General features: G+C 45.4%; 1 protein-coding gene across 4 annotated transcripts in view; it reads left to right on the forward strand.

Moving 5' to 3' along the window:
- The window catches only part of YDJC (YdjC chitooligosaccharide deacetylase homolog), a 54,819-nt gene that overhangs the window by 28,731 nt on the left and 4,516 nt on the right, over window positions 1-21,572 (forward strand). The window contains exons 1-4 of one of the 4 annotated variants that reach the window (XM_024219511.2): window positions 1,936-2,076; window positions 4,030-4,208; window positions 19,284-19,443; window positions 21,241-21,340. In XM_024219511.2, the coding sequence (XP_024075279.1) occupies window positions 4,045-4,208; window positions 19,284-19,443; window positions 21,241-21,340 (424 nt within the window). In that variant the 5' untranslated portion in view covers window positions 1,936-2,076; window positions 4,030-4,044. Of the gene's footprint in view, window positions 1-1,935; window positions 2,077-3,625; window positions 3,813-3,899; window positions 4,209-19,283; window positions 19,444-21,240; window positions 21,341-21,572 lie in introns of those variants that run through there. The other 3 variants (XM_024219506.2, XM_024219512.3, XM_029912624.1) reach the window with 3 other exon arrangements.

The following is a 21,572-nucleotide window of genomic DNA, read 5'->3' on the forward strand; positions in this document are numbered from 1 at the left end:
TCAGTCCATGATTTTTGATGTCTGGCACAGTAATGAATTTAAGCTCCCAGGTGCATCTTTTGAAACTGTTGTGCAGGTTTCCTCTGAGGATGAGGACTGACAGGTCAGATATACAGAAATCGCTTTGTGAAAAATGTTCGCGCACAGGTGATATGGTGTTTTTGTGTTTTATCATTTTCCTGTATGAGTTCATTCAAGAGCATAGTGATTGTCTGGTTTCATCCACATAGTTGTTATTGGGGCAGTTAGTGCACTGGAGGAGGTATACCACATGTTGTGATAGGCATGTGTAGGACCCATGGATCTTGAAAGGTGTGTTGTTTGGGGGTGTGGATCGTTGTAGCAGTGTCAATATGTCTGCAGGTTTTGCATCTGTTGTTCTGGCAGGGTCTGGTGCTGCTTTGAGTTGGTGTGTCCTGGTCTGTGGGGAGCTTGCTTCTGATGTGAACTTGGAGAAGTTGTGGGGTTGTTTGAAGGACAGAAGCGGGGTTTCAGAAAGATTTCTTTCAGGATGGGGTCCCCATCGAGTAAGGGTTGTAGGTATTTGATGATATCCAGTATGGGTTCCAGTGTGAGATGGTAGGTGACAACTAGGGGATGTAGGCAGAGGGGGTTTTATTTCTGTATTGAAGCAGGACAGGTTTTCTTGGGGTATTTGGGTGGCCTATTCCATGATGCAATCTACTTCTCTGGTGTAGTGTCCTTGTTTGGTGAAAGTGGTTTTAAGTGTGTTAAGGTATATCTTTCTCCTTAGAGCATATTCTGTGATATCTGAGTGCCTGGCTGTAGATAACAGATTTCTTGGTGTGTTTGGGGTGGATCTATGAAGGTAGGTGTGGTGATCCATGGGTTTCTTGTATATTGTTGTCTGTCGGGTTCTATTATTGAAGCTGATTGTGGTGTCCAGGAAGTTGATGCTAGTGTGGGAGTGTTCCAGAGAGAGTTTAATGGATGTGAGTTTGTTGTTGAAGTTATAGTGGAAATCTATGAGGGAGTTTAAGTCGTCTGTCCAGAGGAGAAAATATCATCAATGTATTTCAGGTATATCACTGGTTATGTGGTGCATTTGTCTAGAAATTCTTCTTCAAGGTGGCCCGGGAAGAGGCTGGCATATTGGGAAGCCATCCTAGTTCCTATGTCTATGGCCATGGTTTGGATAAAGTGTTTGCTGTTGATTGTAAAACTGTTATGGGTGAGGATGAAATGGATGGAGGTGTTATCTGGCCACTCTACCTGGAATGGTCCCTTTTAATCGCTGCTAACTACTGATGCTAAACAATCCCTTCCACCTTGGATTGTGCTGTGAGTTCTCTGTGTGGCTTGAAAGCTTGTCTCCTTCACCAACCGAAGTTGGTCCACTAAAAGATATTACCTCACCCACCTTGTCTCTCTAATATCCTGGGACCCACTTGGCTACAACTACCCTGAATACAACAATGACGCCATATCAGGCCCCCTCCTTTGGGAAGTGCCCTTCAGAGCTCTGCCAGCAGTGCTTTATTTGTAAGGAAAGAGGTGATGGGGCTCAAAGAATTTTTTTTTTTTTTACATTCATAACTGAGGCGGCAAGCCCAGAGGTGCAGGGGCTATGAACTGCCAAGCCCTAGAGGTGCCCGGGCTCAGCCCTGACACAAATTAAACGCTGTCTGCCAATCACTCCAGGGCACGGGGTTCATCCCTCTTTTTACTGCCTGCTGACCGGCCAGTGCCCCAGCTCCAGCAGGGCCCTCGAAATCCGAGCCACCGCCGCCCGCTTTCACCACTGGGGGGCGCACACGCCACAGCCCGGGAGCCGCTGAGCCTCCCCCAGCGGCTCTGTGCAGCGCATCACTGCGGAGGCGCCTGGCTCGGGAGCGGGTCATGGATGCTGCAGCGGCTGCCGGGGGCGGGGCGGGCGCTTGGTGATGGCTGAGTCCAGGGACCCCCCCGGCCAGGGGGCACGTGCCCTGGCTTGCACGGGCCCCGCTTCCCGCCCTTCGCCCCGGAGCTGGAGGGAGGGAAGCGGCCGCAGCGCGGGGCTGGCCCCTGTGGACGCCGCAGCATGTTGGACACTAGCTTAGCGGCCCAGCGCTGGCTGTAAGTACCGGGGGCGGCGCTCCTGGGCGTGGCAGCCCCCTTGCAATGGGGAGGGGGGGTCCCCTCCTTGGCTCAGTGCGGGGCAGCTGGCCGAGGAGCCCGGCTCGCAGGGCAGGGATTGGGCAATGGAGTTGTGGGGCTGGGGAGCCTTGTGTGCAGGCAGGGGGCTTAACTCAGGGACTAGCCAGGAAATCATTAGGGCAGCGCCTTCACCCCAGGACTTTATAGGGTCTAACAGCAGCTTGCAGGGGTCAGAAGCCCTCCCATCACTGATTGATCAGGGGCTTTTGGGTGCCTGTCTGTCTTCTCCAGGACAATTCCATCCTTGCCCCAGGAGGGGACCGCCCCTGCTCCTGGTTGTTTCAGGGGATCAGGGCAGTTGCTGTCACTCCACAAATGGGATCTGAATGTCCCTGCAGTTAGGAATTCTTGTAATGAAATATTGTAGCGGACAGTGTTAAGTGCTCCAGTTAGGGTGACCAGATGTCCCTGATTTTATAGGGATAGTCCCAATATTTGGGGTTTGTTCTGATATAGGCATCTATTACCCTCCACTCCCATCCCGATTTTTCACACTTGCTATCTGGTCATCCTAGCTCCAATGGGGGGTGGTTTGTTGCTATATTTGTATATGATTTATGAGCAAAGACAGCATGGCCCTGTGAATAAGCCGATTGATTATACTGAAAAATCACTTACAAAACGAGACAAGTACGCTATTGCTTCAGCCAGTTACTTTCTGCCCTATTGATTTTGGGCCGCTGTTATGAATTCTAGGTCTCTTACCCTCTTCGTAAGCAAACACTGTGTGGCGTATATAAATAGCTCACTTCTCTGCTGCTTGATTCACTGCTCCACACTTCCTGCTTGTTCTCAGCGCATGCACCGCAGCCTCCTTACTATTGCTGGAGTCCCAGCTCAAAAACAAAGGTACAGAGATGATGAACCGCTTCTAAATGGAAAGAAGAAAGGAAGAGCAATAGAAGGGGTGAAAAAAAAAAACAAAAGAGGGTGTGATTGACTCTCAAGGTGCGCTCTGCTCTCAGAGCTGTTCTGGTGAAGCAGAAACCCTCCAGCTTCCTGTGTGTCAAATGCTGAACAAACACCATATGCTCAATAGTTAAACAAACCTCAGATCTGTGTGACAGGAAAGTGCGAATACCCATGTGAAGGAATCTTGCTTACTCTTCATCAGAGGAGGCATGCAAATTGGAAAGGGAGAGACGGTGTGAGGAAATTAAGACTCTAACCTCTTTCCCTTGTCCACTATTTTACTTAAAAAAAACCACCCCAAATGTAATGCCTGTTTGAAACCCTGACGTAGGAGAATGTAAGCTGCTTCTGTGGAATAACTGCAGAATTCAGACAGCGTATACAGAACCAGGAACCTTCTTCGGACTGGACTTTCATTGAGATTTGGCTATTGGAAGAAGTCAGTCTTTTAACATAGACTAACAGTTTAGTTTCTTCTAGGGTCTGAGTTCTGCATTCCGGATGTTTCTCCTCTTCAGATACTGTAAGCTAGCAGCTCAATATGATGGAGTCTGAACCTTGATGTACCATCAGTCATTTAAATCATCATGTAAATCAGTGACCTGTTAAACTGGAAAAACTACTCTTAATCCAGCTGGGTAATATAGCATGACACTCCTTCCTTCCCTGAATAGAAAAGTGAAGGAGGCTGATCTTGGCACTGAGGGAAGGGCAGAGTACTGTGTGTGAGAGCCACAATTACGGTAAAATGAAACTAGCACGCCAGTATATTAGTCATTACCATTGTAAACAGCTAAGGTGGAGCAGCAGATCTGGCAGGCGGCAGAGTCACTTTTTGATTCATTTCTCTATTCTCTCTCTATTTCTCATTCATATATCCTGATCCTGCCTTTTCCTGTATCCCTTTAATGTACTACAGCGTTCCTTGCTTTGATTTTGTCTCCTTTGATTTCCTGTCAGGGCTGACCGCTAAGGATGCTTCAGGCCAGAGTGAAGTTAATTGTAACCGGAGATGACTTTGGCTACTGCCCAAGGAGGAACCAAGGAATGGTGGAGTGTTTCCTGGCTGGAGCAGTTTCCAATGTTTCCCTTCTGGTCAATGGCAGTGCTGCGCCAGATGCAGCACAACTGGCAAGAAGGTGAGCTACTTACTTAGTCCCTTTCACATGCAACCTCCCCAGGCCATATGAGCAGTGCCAAAACTGTAACATTCACTGAATCCATAACATTCATAGCCAAATGGAAAAACTCAACTTTCCCAGGCTTTTGCAGGAAAACTAGAGCTAGTGCATAGAGAGACAAGGTGGGTGAGGTAATATCATTTATTGGACCAACTTCTGTTGGTGAAGAGGAGAAGTTTTCGAGCTTACACAGAGCTTTTCTTCAGGTCTGGGAAAGGTACTCAGAGTGTCACACCTTGTATTTAGTTGTAACGACTTCTTTAGCATAAGGACTTAACACATGTTGCAAGAGTCCACTCAAGGTCAAGTGGGCAGTAATTTCATTGCAGTTGTAGGACAAGGGAGGGTTAATGGATTACAGATTGTTGTAATGAGCCATACATCCAGTGTCTATCCAGTCCATGATTTTTAATGTCTAGCACAGGTATGAATTTAAGCTCTCAGGCTCGTCTTTTGACGGTGTTATGCACATTCACCAACAGAAGTTGATCTAATAAGAGATATTACCAGCCTGACCCACCTTGTCTCTAATATACTGGGACTGATATAGCTACAATACTACTTTATTAACATAGTCAAACAAAATATACTCATCTGCAAACGTTACTCTAAGGGTGCATCTACACTGCAGTTCAACACCTGTGGCTGACCCGGGTCAGCTGACTCGGGCTTGTGCTAAGGGACTGTTGAATTGCAGTGTAGATGTTTGGGCTCGGGCTGGAGCTTGAACTCTATGACCTCCCTCTCCTGGGATCCCAGAGCCTGGGCTTCAGCCGGAGCTCCAACATCTGCACTGCAGTTAAACAGCCCCATAGCCCAAGCCCCACAAGCCTGAATCAGCTGGCACGGGCCAGCCGTGGGTTTTTAATTGCAGTATAGATGTACCCTAAATGGTTCTGCTTCCTCTTAGCCACTACTTTGCACATTTTTCCCCTGACATGTATCGGGGGTGGAATGGCGATTATCCTGATTATTATTTCTTTCATTATCACAATCTGGGCTTGTTGGTCTCTCGCTTTCCAGAGCACTTCAAGGGACACCATCAGTGAAAAGTCCATGCTTTAAAAAGCAAATGTTCTTTCCGAACTGCTTACACCCTAGATTATTAGAATTGAATGAATTTTAAATATTTCACTTATTTTTACCATTTATGCTGTTTGTTTACTTTTTGCATTACACTCAGCTTGGACACTGAAAGTAAACTAGTGGGTTCCACTCTCTGGTTCTCAGGCACTAGCACAATTCTGCAATGTTTGGGTTGCAAACCTGTGCAATTCCAACCAAAAAAACCATTTTTTTTTAACAGTCATGAAAGCATTTTACTCATATTAGGTTTTGTAAAACCATAAATAAAACACACACACACACAAAGAATGTTTTGGGGTGTCAGGTACCTGAATTATTTTATATATTCCTGATTGCTGCAGGGGCTTTTTAAGAGATGCTGTCACACTTGGCTCTGTATCACATCACATGGTATGTTCAGGGCTCCTGGACTAACCCAGCAAATCCTTTAATATGAAGTATTATTTGTAACTCATTTAGAAGGTAAAACCCAGCTTATACCGCAGCTCCAGACGGGGTTAGCACTTGGAAAGAGAAGTACTTCCTGAAACAGTGAGCAGCTCGGTAACCTGGACCTGGAAAGCTCTGTGTAGACTAAAAAGCATCTTTTTAAAAAGAGGGCTCTGCTGGGACTCTGAAACCTTGTGTCCCATTTCCCAACTCCAGTTGTTCACAGGGGACAGCTTTATATTAGCAATTTCATGCTAGTTTTCTGTGCGCATCCAAAGCCACCTTTGGAAGAGGTTTGGATATGCTTGGAGGGTGGCATGTGTGTTTTGCATGATGTGTATAACTGTAGTCATATTTTAAAGACAAGAATGTCTTCAGTGAATTTGGCCATCAGGGAAGGGGCCCAATTGGCAGCCCTACGGACTGTGATCTTCTAGCCACAGATCATAGGTGGCACCAGTGCAGGTTTCCCACCATCATACATCAACCCTGAGCTAGGGACTTTCTCTAAGGGAAAGGCCTCCAGGCCCCTTCAGTCCATGGCCTCTCTGCCTACAAGAGACCAATTATTAGTGGCACGTTTGTCTGTTGTTAGAAATGACATGCAACTGTTGCCAGGAGAGCAGATCAGGCAGAAGGAAGTGTCAGGGAGAAATGTAACCTAGAGGCCTGCTTATTAGTAAATCAAAAAAAATCACGTAAAACAGTGAGGTTAATCAAACACTTCCCCAAGATACAGATATACCATGAAAAGCTTTAAACCCTGGCACTCTGGTAATAGTCTGGCATTATAACTCTACTTTTGAGCCCTACTCACTGGCAGGTTTTTAAATATAGACTCCACCTGGCCTAGTTTCTGGTTACGTACACTTCTGTATTCAGAAAGTAGGCCATTTGACTGCAGTTTAAAAAGGCATAACTGAATCCAGGTCAGAGCATTTATACTGTCAGCTGACTAAGTGTGCTAGAGCAGGGTTGGAGGGACATTTGTCAGTACAAACTACAGCCCTCCTTTCCCCTCCCTTATTTTATTAGAACAAACAGGGATTGTTTTGGATTCTAAATGTGTGAAATTGATTTAATTCATTTCTGGGAAAACAAGCTGGTTGGCCTGGGAAACATTTTAATACTGACAAGCGTCAGGGGGTAGCCGTCTTAGTCTGTTTCCACAAAAACAACAAGGAGTCTGGTGGCACCTTAACGACGAATAGATTTATTTGGGCATAAGCTTTCGTGGGTAAAAAACCCACTTCTTCAGATGCATGGAGTGAGAATTACAGATGCAGGCATTGTTATACTGACACGTGAAGAGAAGGGAGTTACCTCACAAGTGGAGAACCATTGTTGACAGGGCCAATACAATCAGGGTGGATGTAGTTCACTCCCAACAATTGATGAGGAGGTGTCAACTCCAGGAGAGGAAAAGCTGCTTCTGTAATGAGCCAGCCACTCCCAGTCCCTATTCAAGCCCAAATTAATGGTGTTAAATTTGCAAATGAATTTTAGTTCTGCAGTTTCTCTTTGAAGTCTGTTTTGAAGTTTTTTTGTTCAACTATGGCTACTTTTAAATCTGCAATAGAATGTTCAGGAAGATTGAAGCGTTCTCCGACTGGCTTTTGTATGTTACCATTCCTGATGTCCGATTTGTGTCCATTTATTCTTTTATGTAGAGACTGTCCGGTTTGGGCAATGTACATGGCAGAGGGGCATTGCTGGCACATGATAGCATATATCACATTGGTAGATGTGCAGGTGAATGAGTCCCTGATGGTGTGGCTGATGTGGTTGGGTCCTCTGATGGTGTCGCTAGAGTAGATATGGGGACTTGGTAGGCAACAAGGTTTGTTACAGGGATTGGTTCCTGGGTTAGTTTTTCTGTGGTGTGGTGTGTAGTTGCTGGTGAGTATTTGCTTCAGGTTGGGGAGCTGTCTGTAAGCGAGGACTGGCCTGCCTCCCAAGGTTTGTGAGAGTGAGGGATCATTTTCCAGGATCGGTTGTAGATCGTTGATGTGCTGGAGAGGTTTTAGCTGGGGTCTGTATGTGATGGCCAGTGGTGTTCTGTTATTTTCCTTGTTGGGCCTGTCCTGTAGTAGGTGACTTCTGGGTACCCGTCTTGCTCTGTCAATCTGTTTCCTCACTTCCCCAGGTGGGTATTTTAGTTTTAAGAATGCTTGATAAAGATCTTGTAGGTGTTTGTCTCTGTCCGAGGGATTGGAGCAAATTCGGTTGTATCTTAGGGCTTAGTTGTAGACAGTGGATTGTGTGATGTGTCCTGGATGGAAGCTGGAGGCATGTAAGGAAGTATAGCAGTCAGTAGGTTTCCAGTATAGGGTGGTGTTTATGTGACCATCACTTATTTGCACTGTAGTGTCCAGGAAATGGATTTCTTGTGTGGACTGGTCCAGGCTGAGGTTGATGGTGGGGTGGAAATTGTTGAAATCCAAGTGGAATTCTTCAAGGGCCTCCTTCCCGTGGGTCCAGATGATGAAGATGTCATCAATGTAGCGCAAGTAGAGGAGGGGCACTAGGGGACGAGAACTGAGGAAGCATTGTTCTAGGTCAGCCATAAAAATGTTGGCATACTGTGGGGCCATGCGGGTACCCATCGCAGTGCGGCTGACTTGAAGGTATAAGTTGTCCCCAAATCTGAAATGGTTGTGGGTGAGGACAAAGTCACAAAGCTAAGCCACTAGGTGTGCCCTGGCCTCATCAGGGATATTGTTCTTGACAGCTTGTAGTCCATCCTTGTGTGCAATATTGGTGTAAAGAGCTTCTACATCCATGGTGGCCAGGATGGTGTTTTCAGGAAGATCACCAATGCATTGTAGTTTCCTCAGGAAGTCGGTGGTGTCTCGAAGATAGCTAGGCGTGCTGGTAGCATAGAGTCTGAGGAGAGAGTCCAAATAGCCAGACAATCCTGCTGTAAGAGTGCCAATGCCTGAGATGATGGGGCATCCAGGGTTTCCAGGTTTATGGATCTTGGGTAGCAGATAGAATACCCCTGGTCAGGGTTTTGGGGGGGTGTCCGAGTAGAGAAGGAGCCTTAAAGTAACTGGCCTCAAATTTATCAGACACAGACATAGCTTAACTATTGAGTACAAATAAATGAGGGCTCTTCTCTCTCTCAGATATCTCCTTTCAGAATGACATGGGAATTAGTTTATTTTTGTGCCACACTATGGATTTGTCTAAATGAATACTTAGTTCATTGCTAGCTGGGGTGTGAATGTATCCTGCTGCAGACTGTCTGCGTGGACCCTGCTGCCATGCAATAAGAGCTCCCTAGTGCACTTTGATCTATCATGGTTTGACGCAGGAGTAGATCAAAGTACACTAGGGAACTATTAGTGAGCGTCAGCAGGGTCCACATGAAACTTAGCGCACAGCAGGCTAGTGCGGGGTAGATTCACACCCCAGCTTGCTGCAAACTAAGTATTTGTTCAGACAAGCCCTATGATGGTGAAGTGTGTGTCATCCTAGACTTCACTTCGCCACCACTTTGCTAGGCCTCCTTTGGAGCACCATATGTTGCCTTATGCTGTGGTTGGGCGACTCAGCAGGAATTAGCAGGTCTTCATAGCAGCTATAAAGCAAAACAAGCAACTGTAGAGTGTGGGAAACAGCAGCAAAAAAATAAAAATACCAACTCCCCCCAACTTGCAACATCCAGATGTAGATCTTTGCCTTCCCACAGTATCCCCTGTCTGGCTGTTCTCCAGCCACTCATATCGTCCCTAAGCCCCCATGCAAGGAATACCGGAATTCAGCCTTATTTGCTGTGGAGCTGTACTGCGTGGCCCTCTGCCCCAGGAAACTTTGGGGGAAGTCTGTGTGTAGGTTTTCAGCATCTGCAAAAATCTATAGTGAAGTGTTGCTCTAAGATGCCCGTGGATCTGCACGCATTAGTGTTGTAAGGAACAGTGAGCATGCAGAGAAGCAGTAGCTGTCAATGGCATCTCCGGGAAATTGCTTAACCCTGCACTTTGACGAGAGGAGCTGCTTCTGGAAGTATTTAGCCAGTCTCTGTCCCAGGCCATCCACAATGGGGACAGATGGCTCGTGTTTTCCCCCCAAGCATCTGCAGCCTTTGTGAGCCAAACAGCCAGCATATAATTATTCCCGTGCACAAGGCAGGGCTGCCTTGGGTAATGTTAACTTGCAATGCCTTTGCAATCAGAAATTATGCAGTGTTGAGATGGACAACTTGGCAAATATCAAGTTTTCCGTCCCTCACGGCACTGCTTTGCAGATCCCACCCTCACTTTCACTGAATCTATGACTGGGATTATCGATTCCAAGGCCACAAGGCACTATTGTGATCATCTAGTCTGACCTCCTGTCTAACACAGGCCATGGAACTTCCCCAAAATAATTCCTATAGGAGAGCTTTTAGAAAAGCATCCGATCTTGATTTAAAAATTGTCAGTGATGGATAATCCACTACAACCCTTGGTAAATGGTTCCAATGATTACGGTAATTATCGTCACTGTTAAAAACGTACACCTTATTTCCAGTGTGAATTTGTCTAGCTTCAACTTTCAGCCATCGGATCACGTTATGTCTCTCTCTGCTAGACTGAAGAGCCCATTATTAAATATTTGTTCCCCATGTAGGTACTTATACACTGTAATCACATCACCCCTTAACCTTCTCTTTGTTAAGCTAAATAGATTGAGCTCCTTGAGTCTGTCACTGTAAGGCAGGTTTTCTAATCCCTTAATCATTCTCTTGGCATTTCTCTGAACCCCTTCAGTTTATCAACATTGTTCTTGAACTGTGGACACCAGAACTGGACACAGTATTCCAGCAGCAGTCACCCAGTGCCAAATACAGAGGTAAAATCACCTCTCTACTCCTGCGCGAGATTCCCCTGTTTATGCATCCAAGGACTGCATTAGCCGTTTTGGCCACAGTGTTGCATTGGGAGCTGATTATCTACTCCATTTCCCAAATCTTTTTCAGAGTCACTACTTCCCAGGATAGAGTCCCCCATTGTGTATATAAGGTCTACATTCTTTGTTCCTAGATGTATACATTTACATTTAGCTGTATTTAAACACATGTTGTTAGCTTGTGCCCATTTTACTAATCGATCCAGATCACTCTCTATCAGTGACCTGTCCCTCTCCATTATTTACCATGTCCCCAATTTTTGTGTCATCTACAAACGTTATCAGTGACGATTTTATGTTTTCTTGCAAATCATTAATAAAAATGTTAACTAGTGTAGGGCCAAGAACCGTGATCCTTGCAGGACCCCACTAGAAATACACCTGTTTGATTATGATGATTTCCCTTTACAATTACATTTTGAGACCCATTAATTAGCCAGCTTTTAATGCATTTAATGTGTGCCATGTTAAATTTATATCTTTCTAGTTTTTTAATCAGAATGTCATATGGTATCAAGTCAAATACCTTACATTAGTCTGTAAGTCTGTTACATCAACACTATTACCTTTCTCAACAAAACTTGTAATCTTATTAAAAAAAAAAAAAAGATATTGTTAGTTGGACAGGATCTGTTTTCTATAAACCCATGGTGATCAGCATTAATCATATAACCCTCCTTTATTTATTAATTGAGTCCCATATCAGCTGCTCCATTATTTTGCCTGGGATTGAGATCAGACTGACAGGCCTATAATTACTCTGGTCATCCCATTTACCCTTTTAAAATATTGCACAACATTAGCTTTCCTCCAGTTTTCTGGAACTTCTCTGGTGTTCCAAGACTTATTGAAAATCAGCCCTGACAGTCCAGCGAGCAATTTAAAATTCTTGGATGCAAGTTTATTTCAATCCATTCATTTAAAAATGTCTAACTTTAGTAACTGCTGTTTAACATCCTTTGACATACTAGTAGAATGGAAATAATGTTATCATACAATATGATTACATCATCTGTTTTTTCCCCAAATACAGAACAAAATTATTTATTGAACACTTCTGCCTTTTCAGCATTATTATTGATAATTCTATCATTTCCATCTAGTAATGGACCAATACCATTGTTAGGATTCTTTTTGTTCCTCGTATACTTAAAAAACTGCTTATTGTCCTTAACTCTGCTGGCCATACATCTCTCCTTGTGTCCCTTTGCTTCCCTTATCCATTTTCTAAAATTCCTAGTTTCTGATTTATATTCATTACTGTCAACTTCCCCTTTCTTCCAGTTGTTGCATTTTTTATAGCTGTTTAGAGGAGATATGAAAGCCAGGTTGGTTTTTTAATCAATACAGCCTTCTTCCTCAATTGTGGGATTGTGGCTTTGGGGCATCTAGTAAAGCATTCTTAAACAATTTCCAATTTTCATTCACATTTTTCTGATTAAAGTCTTGGTTTGCATATGGGAAATCCCTTTGCATATGTGGGGTTTTATACCACTGTTGGGGTTGTGTTCTGGTTTTGTCTCACAACACTTAGCTTGTCAGTTTTCAGTATAGCTTGGCTGACTTTGTACTGCTCTTCTTTGTTCCATAGCTCACAAGACACTAGTCTACAGCCATGTTTGCAGGTTTTAAGAAGCTGAATAAATACAGCCTCAAAGAAATAAGATGCTGGTCTAGTAGTCTGAAAAAAATATATACAACCTGAATGTCCCCGGGAGTCAACACCTACAAAGTTTGAAACATCTTTTTTCCTTGTTAGGCCCCTCATTATATCCTGCTTTGAATGTTGGCTCCCAGTCTAATGTGGCACCTCCCATCATGCCCCAGCTGAAGACACCTCCACAGCCACAGTAGGATATTGGGTGTTCTTGCAAAGTTATATTAAAAAAGCACAATGAAGCCTGGCTTAAGACAGCCACCCAATGGGCCAACAAAATTTGGTTGCCTGATGTAGACAGGACGTTCGCTGAAGGTCAACTTAATTCACACTGGAAAGCTTGGAGACGTTTTAGAGATATCACTGAAGACAAGGCTTGCCTATTGGAAATGGCCCTGAGTGCAGGTTTCACTGTATCAATCCCCCAGTGGGACATAAAAATATCTAAGGCCTGGTCCACACTAACCCCCCACTTCGGACTAAGGTACGCAAATTCAGCTACGTTAATAACGTAGCTGAATTCGAAGTACCTTAGTCCGAACTTACCGCGGGTCCAGACGCGGCAGGCAGGCTCCCCCGTCGATGCCGCGTACTCCTCTCGCCGAGCTGGAGTACCGGCGTCGACGGCGAGCACTTCCGGGATCGATCCGGGATCGATTTATCGCGTCTAGACAAGACGCGATAAATCGATCCCAGAAGATCGATTGCCTGCCGCCGAACCAGGAAGTAAGTGTAGAGGTACCCTAAGGAACTGAAGTATACTTAAGGGGAATTCCCTGCCCCCTCTGCTGATTTGGTTGGACCAGCCGTGTGCTGCAGCAGGTTTGTGTGGCTGGTGGGATGCTGCTAGCATCAGAGCAGGAGTTGGTGATCAGAACACGGCCTGGATGTTGCAAGACTTGAAAAACAACTTTACTATCTTGTCTCTCTCAGCTAGTTGTGAGACACTCGTAAAAAGTGTATTGTTCACCCTGAATTGCAACTCCACCAGTATCAACCGCAGTACATAGGAGTGGAGGAAACTAAGACCTGCTATTCTTAGGTTATTTTGTTGCACTATGTAGATAGATTCCAACATCTTATCTTTACTGGTCTTTTTAAACATTTTCCACAGTATTTTCTTCATTCTTTTGTCAGCTCAATTGTGATTGAACATCTATGTCCCTTATCTGTTACGAGCGGCTTAAACCAAAACATTTGATGAAAAAAATTAAACATTGTCAAATGGAAGTTGATAGTCTTCCCTAGGCTCATTTGGTTTTTTGTAGCTCAGATGCAGAATGTTAGTTGCACAAACTCTACCACATCTGGGTACATTTAGAAGAAAAATTCTAACCAAACCACATCATTGCCCTCTGTTTTCACTTCCTTTCCCGTCAACGCTAATTGCAAAACGTGTGTGTAAACAGTGACTTCATTCTGATCCTCCTGCTTGACATTTACCTAATCTGGAAGTATTTCTGCTGTTCCCTCCACCCTCTCATCTGATTGCTAACCACATCGCCCTCACTTCCTCAGTGAGCTGTGATGACCCAACCATTGAATGAATGGGGGCAGCACAGTATAAGGCCTTGTCTGCCTGCGAAGTAGCGTACTCAGCCTCCAGATCACCCCTCTGACATCAGGGTGCAATGCTGCAAGGGGCCCTTGTCGCCAGTGCCTCCTGGAAGCTGTCTGCCTCTCACCAGGTCTCTTGTGGCTCAGCCCTCTGGCCAAGTCAGAAAGTTCAGTCCCCTTCTGGGGTAGCACAAGGTCCAACTGACAGTCGAAGCTAAATGTCCAAATAATAATTCTTCCACCCTCTCAGGCTCCATTGCAATGTTTCTATGGGCCCTTCCTCAGGCCTCCCTCTCAGGAGCCTGACCTGCTCCGGCAGAGTTCTCCCTTTGTTACTTCTTGTCTTCGCAGGTTTTCCCTCACTGCCTCCTTGGCAGGTTCCCCATGACATCTCCTTACTCTGGTCAGCCCTGGCTCAGGGCTTCCCCCACAGGAGCCTAACCTACTCCCTGGGGGCCCTTCTACCTGACTTTGTCCTTGGTTAAACCCTAGCTCAGAGCTTCTACCCCCACAGGTGCCGGACCCTGCTTTGCAATCCACTCTCCCCCCACTGAACTCCTAGCTCTATGTAAGTAGCAGTTCATGATTCCCTGCAGCTGGGATCACTAATGATCATTAAACTGCCGTATCACTATCAGCTGGGGGCTAGTTAGTATGTGATAGAAAAGGCTGAGCCTGGCTTGCCTCGAGGGCCAGCCAGTGACATTACCCTAGATAGGGTTTATTGGGATAGCTATTCCAGCAAACCCTCCTACTGTAGGCGCAGCTTATACCAGCAAAAGTGTGCTTTTGCTGCTGTCGTTTATTTCATTCAGGTAATTGGTATCCGATTACTCCAACAAAAGAGTGCTTTTACCGGTATAGCTTATACAAGCTCCCCCCATGAAGTAACCTATATGCCAAAAGGACTTTTTTGCAGGTATAAACTGCGTCTACTTGAGGGCTTTTGCCAGTATAAAAGTGTCATAATAAAACTACACCCCTAACCAACATTACTATACCAACAAAAGTTTTTAATGTAGATCAGGCCTAAGAAGCCTTGTCTCTGTATAAAAGGCTTTGTAATCAGAAATAATGGGAAGAAAAACAAGAACAAGATGCATGACAATTAGATGTGTTCTTTGACCAGATCTTAAAGTTTGCCAGAGGGAGGCAGTGACCAACTCTTATGCAACAACCTTATTTGTGTAAATGTGTTTGTATTTGCCAAGCAGAAGTCCAAAGGTGCTCTGCTGGCATAAGTTCTTGTAAGCATTGCACAGCAGAGCATTGCTTTCCCTGGTGTCAGACACTGTGATATTTACTAACGTGACATCTGTATGCAGATATTTCTATCTTTATCCTGTCACCACTTGTAATAAAAGCCGACAAGCCCAGCCAGCTGGCGGTTTCCAAGGTAGGGATATAAACAGGATGCCAACAGAGATCCATTTACTTATAAAGGAAGAGAATAGAATTCACCCACCAGCACTGCTATTCGATGACATGCAGCTTAAAGCAAGAGCTCTGTGTAAGGGCCTAGGAAGATCCCTTCCAGATTCCCAGCTAGGAATTCAAAACAACTGAAGATACTGGTCTCAAAGAATGAATCCCAGGTTTTGCACTGGGCCCAGCATATGGCTGGTCAGGACTTGGGGTCAGGAGACAGACATGTTCAGAAAGCTGATGGATATGTTAACAGCAAGTTTAATACAGTTATGCATGAAGCTCCCAGTAACCAGAGATACTCAACTACATTCTGAACTCGGCATTTATTGTGACTGCAGAAAGGTCAATTGTTTCAGCAGGAACATTTGCTTAGAGCACTCACCCTGAGAAACAACAGATCCTTGAAAAGGAAACGATTCCAGTGACTCATTTACCTGGTTTATTTCCCTCCCTTGTTTGCATTTACCACAAGAGTGTGTTCTCCTTCCCTATCCCTGATTTGCATGATGCATAAAGGTTTTTGAGAACACAGCCAGTGGGTTGGCTTTGACAGTTACCCTTTACTCAGGAGAAGTAACTGGATGCTGTCCCATTATTGAGTGCTGACAATATGCTCAGTGTGGTACAGAACACAGAACAGACTAGAATTCTGCCCCAAGGAGCTTACTAAATCCTCCTTGTCTGATTCCTGTGGATAGCTCCATTGGGTATTAGTCACGAGGTGTGCGCCCGAGTTCACAGAAATTGTGTCATTTAGGCTTTGTTTAATCACAATTTAGTTAAATCCTGATGCTGCACAGCTGTTGCCTCTCTGTATATTACCCAGAGATTATCCAGACAATCTTGTAAACATACATTTGCAGGTCTCTGTCAACTGATCCTAGAATTGTGGTTATTGCTTAACACACTGGGTAAAATTGATTTAGAGACCAAGTGAATTCCCCAGCTTACTTTAGGGACTCTCTTCAATACGTTTAGTGTTTTGCATTTCAGGCCATTGACAGCAACTGTGGTTGTGATAAATCAGCGGTGTCATCAGATACAACTATTCTGCTTTACAAATGGTATCAGTTGAATTAGATGGGGTTTGGATTCAGATTGTTTAAAAACCATTTGTGTTAGTGGCCAGGAGTGACTGACAATGCTCATTCCGGAAGGGGGCCCGTGCATAGTAAATGGGTGGAGAGGGTACCAGACTGCAAGCCAGGAGAGCTGCATTCTGTTTGGCCACTGATCTGCTGTGTAACCTTGGACAAGTTATTGTCTGTGTGTGTCAATCAGTGCAGTGAGGATAACAATCCCTCCCCTCCTTTGTAAAGAGCCGTGCAAGAGTAAAGTATTGCTGCTGTGTAGGTGTGAGACAATTATCTGCCCCAGGCTGGAAATTTTCTTCTAAGGAAGGGTAAGGGTTGTCCCTCCCTGTTCCTAATGGATATGAGTCTTTGGGATCCTCCCCACATATCTCAGCTTTCACCATCCCTTTCCATTCTTATTGCTCATCAGTGGCTGGAGAGGTTCCTTTTCGGTTCTGAGAGGTACTGAAGCCTGTAGACGTAATGCCCATTGGAGTCAGTGGAAAAGCTCCTATTGACTTCAGTGGACACTGGGTCAGGTTCTGGTGTTGTTCCCTCCATACACCTGTACCCCACTGACCTGAATAAAGTGTGCCTGGCATCAGGAACAGAGCCCTGTCCCCTTGTGGCAGTGCTAATCACTGCCAAAATATTACTTTTGCTTTTGTTTTCCATCCAGTTTAGTTAACATGGGAGAGTATCTGTCCCCAGCGTTGGAATTGTTAGGAACACCACTCATTGCAGAGCATCTGTTGCTGAATACATGCAGGGACTCAGCGTTAAATGGCTTATGGTATCCCAAAGAAAACACACACATGTAGAACAGGAAGATGACACGTTATCAATACCCCTCAGAGGACTATAAAGTTAGAGATCTACAAGAGCAGAGGGTCAATCCCTTTGCCAGAGCAGAATATAGCTCCTCAATAGAGGACTTATCAGATGGTCAACTGATCTTAGCCAAAGTTTCGGAACATGCTCTGGAGTTACCTCAAAGCCTCCTTTTACAGTGAAAACAAGCCCAGCTCTCTTACCCTTGTGACTTCAGCATATCTGCTGAGGGGAAGGGAAGCCAAGAAGCAACGCCGTTGGAGCGGGATGTGCTCATGGATTCCCCACAATCCAGGGGACTGTCCACTGCATTCCCTATGGATCCAGTGGCCTCTAGAGCCTTTCTTCAGGCTTTCCTATCCCCTCCCCACAACTAGAAAACTCCCACATGCAAACCATACAGAATATCCATTGTAAGTATTCCAGCCCCATCGAGTGCCCTGTCTTTGGGAAAGTTCAAACCCCATAAGCAGAGCTACACCGGGGAAGGGTAACATAGTTCCCAGGTGGGTTCAGCTGCATTGGTATTAACTGCATTGGGGCCCTTGTGTAGAAGGTTCTCTGGCTCCAGCAGCGGTTTTCGGCGCCGTGTCAGGTAAATGTGTTCAGAGGACATGGCTGGAAACAGCTGCTGGAGCCAGAGCCCTGTCCATACTAGGGCACCCCATGTAGCTGACACCAGTGCTGCCGCCCCAAGTAGTCTAAAAGTGGGGCTTATAGAAGTCAGGACACACTGGGGAACCCAGGAGTGGGGCTAGTTAGCGTGTGGAGTTTTGAAATAATAAGTTCACTTTTGCTGGCTTTGTTGTGGAATCCATCATGCCGGAGAGTTCCTACTGCCCTTTGTAGCAGCTACATGGAAAGGTCACATGAAAGGTTGGATTGAAATTGTTAAAAACCCGACAGTTTTCAGTTATGAAGGTACAATGGCAAAGTCCCTCAAAGTGGCCACTCAGAGCCTCTTACTTGAGAGAGTTGGGAGTGCTCTAACACAGCAGCCTGGTGGCAGCAGAGCTAGAGAGAGAGGCACTATATTATTCCTCCACCCCTTCCTGGGTCTTTAGGAGACCCAGGAGTAGCTCTGGGAGAGGTTTCAAAGCAGAATTTAGCCAACACAGAAGCGTTTCCAGAAGCAATAGAGAAACTAACAACATATCTAAGTACTTGTGGTTCCTGTATTCATTGTAGGGGAAACCATAATAAACACTGAGCAAGAAAATGTAATTGCTATGCAAAGCATTTCAGTAAATTACATTTTAAGAGATCTGCTGGCTTTTGTTAATTTTTAATCCGCAGTTATTAAGTCAGACCCTTGCTGTTATTTAAGTATAGGCTTTGCATTTATCCTCTGCCAACTCTCTGCTGTTACCATCCTTCTCTAATAGAGGTAAGTGCTAACTTGTACAACACCATCCATGTTGTTCAGTCAGCAATTGTCCTTGTACATAAACAGAAGACCTGGGCACTGTCTGTGATCACAAATCCAGCCTGTTGAACTGAGTTGCCCTTAAACTCTGGTGTTTCTTACCATACACTCGTAGCTTGCACTGTTACCATAATATCTATATGTCTTATGTACTGTCTATAACTGGATTTTATCAAAGGGCATCTTAAAAATAAGCGGTCAGGCAAACCTGGAATATCCCGTAAACAATGTATTTTTAATGTAATAAATGCCATCTCTGGATGCATTGTCAATGAAAATACCAGGGAACTGCTGTCAGAAGCAGGGTGATGAGGGCCAAATTCACTACAGTGGAGTTACAGCGGGGCAGAGTTTGGCCCAAGATGTTTCATTGCTACTGTTCCTGCTAGTCTGTCGCACAGAATCCAAGACATTTGAAGTGGAAGGGACCTATCAGATTGTCTCCCAGCAGACAACACAGGATTGATCCCTGGAGAGGATCTACTCTTGTTCAGCATCTCGCTCTGCCTCTCTTTCCAGAGGAGCAGCATCTCTAAATTCCATAATTAAAAGAGACAATGAAACCCCTCCACATAAATCCAGCTCCTTAACTAGGCTCTCACTCACTGGCTACAGGAAGGGGAAACTTAACCAGCCTTTTGTTCATGTTCTAGGCATAACATTCCAATAGGTCTGCACGCCAACCTGTCCGAGGGCTCTCCTGTCTGCACGGCACTCAAGAAGAACTCCTCCCTGCTCAACAAAGACGGATTCTTCCACGGAAAGATGGGATTCAGGACGGTTCTAGCAAAAGGTCTCCTGAAAATGTCAGAGGTGGGAGAAAAATCAGCCGACACTACCCAAACACTTTCCATAGACATAACTTGCCCTAAAATCATTTTGCTTTATTGCTCATCCATAGGTCATGTGGAAAGCTTCTCCAGGTCAGAGCTCAGGGTGTAGTTGGAGCAGGAGCCTGGCAGGCAGGCGCTCTGGGTTCTACTCCTAGATCTGCCTTGTGACTATGGGCAAGTCACAGCGCTTCTCCGTGCCTCAGTTTCCCCACATGCGGCTATGTTATAACCGCTTACCTAAGTGGATGGGGTTTTACAGGAATTATTGTTTATAAGGTGTCCTGAGATCATTGCATGGGAAATCAATAGAAGTGCTTATTAGGATTAATTTGCCTGCTGAGAAACTGTTTGATTCTGATAGTTGTCAGCTTGAATCATCAGAGTATGTTAAACACATTGACTTGGTGGATTGGTGCAAGAGGTTTTCATCTGTGTTCAAACAGGATTTTGGTAGCAAGCAAGAGACATTTCGTGGCTTAAATCTAGTCCCCAGTGACTCTTTCAGAACACGAAGCCACCACACAATTTAACACCTCTGGGTGTATCTTCAGGAGAGGCCCAGGAGCATAGTAACAAGTGCTAAGGTGCATGGTCAGGGTAGGAATCACCCATACAAAGGCTGGCGAAAGCCAAGAGCCTTCACTTCCCTGTTGCTTGTGAAGAGCTGCGCATTCAGCCATGGATAACAACATTCAAGGATCAGAGGGGTAGCCCTGTTAGTGTGGATCTGTAAAAAGCAACAAAGAGTCCTGTGGCACCTTATAGATGATGAGGTTAGTTCAATCTGGGAGGATGAGGCCCTCTTCTAAAGACTGTGAATGGCTAGCCAACCACAAAAGCAGCCTCTCCTCCCTTGGTGTTCACACCTCAACATTCAAGGAAAGGCTTCTCAGCGAACCTGGCAGTGGTGTCTAAAGGCCCCAGCCAGGACAGCCCCATTGCACAGACCGAAAGGTCGGCAGTGCCTGCCTCAAAGAGCATACAGGGATGTTGGGCTGAGATTGTCAGAGCTGAACTATTTCCCATTCACTTTAATGGGAACTGGAAATCCAGCTCCCTTAGGAAGAGCTGCAGCAAAAAAACTTCAGGACCAGACTTCAAAGAGAAACTGCTGAACTTCAGTTCATTTGCAAATTTGACACCATCAGCTCAGGATTAAACAAAGACTGTGAATGGCTAGACAACTACAAAAGCAGTTTCTCCTCCGTTGGTGTTCACACCTCAAGTGCTAGAAGAGGGCCTCATCCTCCCTGATTGAACTAACCTCGTTATCTCTAGACTGATTCTTGCCTGCATATTTATACCTGCCTCTGGAAATTTCCAATGCATGCATCTGACGAAGTGGGTATTCACCCACGAAAGCTTATGCTCCAATACGTCTGTTAGTCTATAAGGTGCCACAGGACTCTTTGTCGCTTTTTACAGATCCAGACTAACACGGCTACCCCTCTGATACTTAGGTGGCTTTGACAATCTCACTCTGCATGTATAGCCCCGTGCACACAGATAGTGCTCTAGGGGCCTGATCCTAGAAAGCTAATGGGAACTGAGGGCCCTTGGCAAATTACAGAGCAGAGTCCAGGGTTGGCTTTGCTGCCAGTTGAGGGTGCTCAGCACCCCTGAGGAGCAGGCCCTACATGAGTAATAATGGACGGTGTCGTGGATGGGGCAGGGTGTCCTCCAGTGAATACCTTGTACCAGACGTCTCCTATTCGCTGCACTAGTGACAACTCTCTCTTTCTCCCCCTCACCTTCCCCCGCCATCTTCATTATTTAGGTGAAACAGGAGCTAACGGCACAAGTTGACCTCTTTCGTGAATTGACAGGTCATGTCCCTCATCACATGGACGGACACCAGCATGTTCATGTTCTCCCAGGTAGGGTGGTGGTGATATTCCTCCCAGCCCCCCAAAATTAAGGATAATTCTGCTTTGAGGGAACCCTCCCACTCTCGGTTTGCTGAATGATCCTTTACACAAAGGTATTTGGTCAAGAACTATAGCATGAAATGTTCCCATCCAGCACGAGAGACCCTTTAATCCCTGGGGGGGGGCAGGGGATGTACAGAAATACGAATGGCAGTTACGTGACTGACTATATTTTGTGCCT

This window comes from Terrapene carolina, unplaced genomic scaffold, assembly GCF_002925995.2.
Source record: "Terrapene carolina triunguis isolate 2854851 unplaced genomic scaffold, T_m_triunguis-2.0 Scaffold234, whole genome shotgun sequence".
NCBI lineage: Eukaryota > Metazoa > Chordata > Testudines > Emydidae > Terrapene > Terrapene triunguis.